At 35.4% G+C, this 5878-nt stretch overlaps 1 protein-coding gene across 1 annotated transcript; it reads left to right on the top strand.

The window, feature by feature from the left end:
- Nucleotides 1-3709, top strand: LOC115999847 (30S ribosomal protein S6 alpha, chloroplastic-like). Its single transcript, XM_031239780.1, has 2 exons — nt 1-507; nt 3246-3709. Exons 1-2 carry the CDS (start codon nt 121-123, stop codon nt 3483-3485), a joined length of 627 nt encoding a protein of 208 aa, XP_031095640.1. The 5' UTR covers nt 1-120; the 3' UTR covers nt 3486-3709.
- The last annotated feature ends 2169 nt before the right edge of the window (nt 3710-5878 follow it).

The raw sequence follows: 5878 nt of genomic DNA on the forward strand, positions 1-5878 counted from the left end.
GGCGAGTAATATTAGCGGTAAAAAGTTGGATTCGATCTCCTTATCCACACTTTCCTTTCATCATCTCCACCAAGCCCACGCTTTCGCAGTTGAGCTCGCATTTCAGCTCAGCTCAGCTCAATGACAATGGCTGCTGCTTCTTCTTCTTTTATAATCCCAACCCTGTCCTCCGCCTTATCCATACTTCATTCTCCCTCTCCTTCATTCGTCGGCTTCAAGGCTCTCCCCGGCGCCCCAAGGCCACTGCTGCGCCACAAAAAATGGAACAACCATTCCCAGCTCGTCGTCAAGGCCGAAACATTGGAGTTCCCCGGATCGTTATTTGAAGGCGGGATTGGAGAAGATGACGACGAGCCGCCATCGATTCCCGGCTGGGGTATTCCCAATATTGAAGATAAAGAGGAGCCCCAGTGTCCTCCGGGGCTCAGGCAGTATGAAACCATGGCGGTTTTGCGCCCCGACCTGTCGGAAGATGAGCGCCTAACTCTCGTCTCCAAATATGAAGAGGTATTCAACTTAATACTACCCTTTCTTGCTCAATCCATAATATATATTTTTTATTTTTTATTTATGTAATAAATTGTATAATGTGTTCAATATATCTAGTGTGTATGTGTCAAAGATTGAAACCTTTGAATTTGATTGCCCCATCTTATATGTATATACATTATGACATAATCCAAAGCTCATAATCATCATTTATTCAAAGATTTTAAAATGCAGAATCAATGATTAAAAGGAAGGTTTGAGGTTTGAGTTACTCCCCAATCAGGGTTGATAATTTGTTGGACTGATACTATGAGTATGCCAGAGTGTATTAAAAAAAGACATGAATGAATTTGAGTGACAGAAAGAAGGCTAAATTTTTGTTGTAACTAGATTTTCTTTTGCTATCTTAGTTCTTATCTAGGCTGCTCCAAAAGAGGGTGTGAGGGGATCCTTGACCATTTTATGGTAATGTAGGATATTGGAAATTGCATTACATTAATATTAAAGAATTCATTTCATTGGGTCATAATGTAGGAGATTTAGGATCAATACTTGAGAGCATAAGACTAATGGTATGTAAATCAGGCAATGTGTGCACTGGAAACTTCCCACCTTTGTTGGACTTTTTTGAGTGACGTGAAAGCCAATAGGCCGCTCCCCACCTTGTGGTTACCAAGTCAACAACTTGATCGACTTAGATGATCCCTGTCTTGTGACCTTAGCCAAGGAAGTAAACCAGCCTAGGTTGTCCATAGTTGACCGGCTCAAACCAAGGAAGCCAATAGGCCGCTCACATTGGGAGTCGAACTTGTAATCTTGTGGTTACCAAATCAACGGCTTGACCAACTTGGCTGAGGTTGCCCCCCTCATTTATTGGACTTTTGATACCACACATAGGGGATTTGAGATTGATACATGAGGGTATATGACATGAAGCTAAAAGTATGTAAACATATCATTATGAAATAATTGGAACCATATACACCAGGAAACTAAATGAACTTTTCCATTTAGAGCTCTCCTATTAGTTGAGGCGCCTTATTTTACATATAATGAGACACTGTACTTGAGGAGACCTAGCACTCTTTTCCTGTCTTATGGGCCTTCCCATCACACCTCTTATCTTTAGAGTTCAAGTATACTTTAGAATACCATAACTTTCTGGCCTTAACAAATCTCTCAATATTGGCCGATAAATAATTATAACCGAAATGAATATAATATACAATGAATGACAGCTCACATGAAGATTCCAACACATAACACCAATAAGACAGTGTAGCATTACAGTTCAGAAATAAGGACAAGGGGCTTATGATTAAAGTCTTCATACTGCTCCATCATTTGTGATTCTCATTGAGAGATAGTGGCTTATGTCTGGAGCTGTCACCATTTCTTACACTGAGATAAGAACATTTTTGGAATGTACAAAAGCCAATACAGGTAAAATCAAGATGTTTTTAGCCAACAAATCCTTGTTGTTTGATAACTACTGCTAATCTAGCATTCTTTCTAGCTTATCATCATATGACTAAGTGTTTTGGTTTTCAAGTCTCGGTTTCTTATTTTTACTTATTCCCTCTATGTTGGCATATGTACATAAGACATGAAGTGATGGTTCTGCTTAATGTTTCTAACTAAGCTTGCGTTTAGTATGGCATTAGGGAAGCTTGACTCAAAGTAGTTGAAACTATGAAAAAAAACGAATCAGAACTAATTAAAACAACAAGCAATTTTCTGTTTTCTTTTTCTTTACTTTTGTTTGCATGGTGATACTATCTATCTTGGAGGTATGCTTTTGCACCAAATTGAATAATAGAAGGGTAATGATAATACATGTTTGCTTGTGATGGGAGCTGAGGTTTAAATATTTTAAGCATCAGAGCTCTGCACTAGAAACCTTAAAAACTTTAAGGACATTGACATGAATGATGCCACTAAACTAGTTAAATCAGTGTTAATACTAAATACTTGAAACTTGGATATGAGCATTTGAATTTCTATTTTTCTTTCCTAGAGGGATCTAAAGCCAGCAATTTGATGAGTCAGTTATGAAGTATATAATGTTCATTCTCCTGTGTTTAATGTCTGCTTTTCTCATGTTGGCTTGTTTTTATCTTTTTATATAATGAGAATCGTAGTATGATTACAATGGCCGATTAAGATACCAATAAAATTACAATCTCGTATGCACCAGTAACAATAACCAACAACCAATCACAACAGCCCCTTGATTAGGCCAATGATCTCTAATCTAAAGGTAAGAGGGGCGTCCCTTTAGCCATTAAGCTAAGAGGTTATCGACTCTCATGTTACCATTTTAGATATACATAGCACGCACATTGAACAATAATTAACTTAAGAGCCTTCTACTTGTTTGATTATGTGAAAGTTAATAAGGAATAGGTTTTTGAAGAAAATTCTGGCCTTTTATCTGCCTGTGTTGTCAAACTAATTATTAAGATATGCATTAATTCTCCATAAGGTTTGTTTAAACCATACTAACAGCAATAGTGAATTCCTTATTAGTAGTACGATTGTATCTTGTAAAAAATTTTCAATTTTGACTCAGTGAATCCCTCTTTAGTTTATCACACGTACTTCTCTGATTGTATCGAGTCCTGGGATCGTTTTAACTAAAACTGCAAGATCCAACATTTGTGAAACCTGGTGCTGCAATTGAGGTTTCGACCATGGCTGGCTAACTCTAAGTGCTCTTCTATCTGTTTTGTTTTTTTTATAAATTTTATTGGCAGTTGCTTGTTGCTGGTGGCGGGATGTATGTGGAGGTTTTTAACCGAGGGGTTATTCCTCTCGCTTACAACATCAAGAAGAAAAACAAAGCCGGAGAGACCAACACCTACATGGACGGGATTTATCTCTTATTCACCTATTTTACCAAGCCGGAGTCCATAGCAGCCCTTGAAGCTACACTGAATACCGACGATGATGTCATCCGTTCATCCAGTTTCAAGTTGAGGAAAAGGAAGTTTTGATTTGTTTACTTGCATTATCCAAGAAGCTGTTCTTTTAAGGTTTAGCCATGTTTCTGAGGTAATTTGGAAATAAGGACCAAAAAAAAATAGGTATATTTGTTTCTACTGACAATCTGACATGTTGTACAATGCAACTCATTCTGATTAATCCCCAGATTGTGCACTAATCATTAAACAATTATTCTTCAACTCAAATTTGATCATGAAAAATTTTTCCACTGTCAGTTTGTGCCAATACTTTTTATGCTTGCCCACTTCCCAGATATGCCTATGTAACTATGTTTTGCTCATTCCCCAGATATGCCTACTGCCTATACAATTACTTTTGAAAAAAAATTATAATTACAATTACTTTATACCAATGATATGCAATTTCTCTGTACATATTACAGCTAACTATACATACAAACACTCTGACCAAGTTAACAAATATATACACATTATGCTTTAGAAATTTTGAGTGTGTACAAATACTTTGATTAGCGGGAAAGTTTGCAGTCGCTATTCAATGGTCGTTTTGGGTTAAACCCGTCTTGTGATCCTAGCTATCAAAAGACTATAAAGAAGTAAAACAACATAGGTTGTCTATAGCTGACCGGTTCAAACTAAGTGCGTACCAATATTTAATTATACAAGATATGAATATTATATTCTTATGCTGTCCTTTTTATCATATCTTTAGACAATCTCATACATGGTGGTGGGGTTTGATTGATCCCACTTTGAGAGAAAGGGAAATGAGCAGAATCTTCATAATCCACACCCAACAAGAAGATCTTATCCAGGGCAATAGGGCATTTTCAGGAGTGCCTATAATGAAAAAAAAATAAAATAAATATTGGAAAAAGGGTAAAATATAATGTTTGATGACATGATCTACAGAGGGGAAGAAAAGTCAGATTTTGAAAAGATTAAGGTGGATTTGCATAACTAGGTTTAGATATTTCCTCAAAAAAAAAAAAAAAAGGTTTAGATATTTCTTAACAATGATTTGTCAGTCCACCTTAATATAATCTCAGTGGCCACTGCGTCATTTCCGAACCCAAAATCGCATTTTTTTGTTTTGTTTTGGAAAAAATTAAGGAAAAATGTTTTGAATAAAATATTAGGGTAAATGGTCGTCATAGCCAATAATTCGAAAACTTAGTATGATAAGTTAGGTCATTTGGTAGACTTGTAACATGTCGTAGAGTAGGCTCTCATGTGCTCATGCTCATGGTTAAAAAGTTATTTATGCAAGATCTGAATTATCTATATCATGATAATACCTTACAAGTAAGTTGATGTTACACTCTTTAAGTCTGTGGTTACGTTGAATGTTGTAGTCAGCTAGTTAGATGGTATATGACAGTATATTTAGATAGCTAAGATAACTTATACTATTAGTGATGCAAGTATATATAGGTCGGCCAACTATTTTGGTTGTTGCTAGCTTAGTAGAGTTGATTGGCATATTTCTCGACTAGTAGGATTCTATCTAACCCTTCAAAAAGTTAATATGATATTTGAGCATGAGACTATATATGCGCGCGCTATTCGAATTATTGGACTAGTTGAGTTATCCCATAACTTCACTAGCCACACTAAGAATCACGTAATGTGAATTTAGACTTGTAATTCATGAGGTGAAGTAAAACGCTGAAACATTCCCTAGTGATGGGAATATTTATCTATTTATACTAGTTAATGAATACTATTGAGTTATTCAACCAACTAAACATATGCATGACAGGGGTCCAAAATATAGGTGATTTGTTAGATTTATGAAACTCAAACCTTATGAGGAAATTACCATCCCCTTCAAGTTAATGACAATTACATGTTTTGTCTTTTTATGACCCTCAACTAGAAGCTAAATATAGTCGGTCAGGTAGCTTAATTTCGATGCATTAATCTTGACTAGTTAGTTAGGTTGTAGTCTTGAATTATCTTTTACGTAAATTTGCTCCAATTTAATAAACTATAAATAATAACTCGATCAAACATGTACTATTTGAGATTGAGTGATCTGACATTCATCTTTAAATTATACCCATTCAATATTAAAATCATTATATTATACTCCTACACCATACAATACGATTTATATCCACTGTCTATATGAATTGCTAAATAAATTAAAAAGTATTATATTCAATGTGTTTTTTGTTTCCAAACAATGCAATAATTTCGGAAAAGTTGAGGAGAGGCTGATGTGGAACAAACATAAGGCATATAATGTCTGTTGGATGGGCCATCGTATCAGTACTAAATTGCTATTACTTTAATGATCGGATATGTTTATCTCTCAATTTATAAAGACCACTTGATGAGTGTGATAATATCCTGGAAATCATCTTCTTTAATTTGTGGATGACAGGCAGAATAAATTCTGTACTTCATACATAATTATA

Source organism: Ipomoea triloba, chromosome 12, assembly GCF_003576645.1.
Source record: "Ipomoea triloba cultivar NCNSP0323 chromosome 12, ASM357664v1".
NCBI classification, from domain to species: domain Eukaryota; kingdom Viridiplantae; phylum Streptophyta; class Magnoliopsida; order Solanales; family Convolvulaceae; genus Ipomoea; species Ipomoea triloba.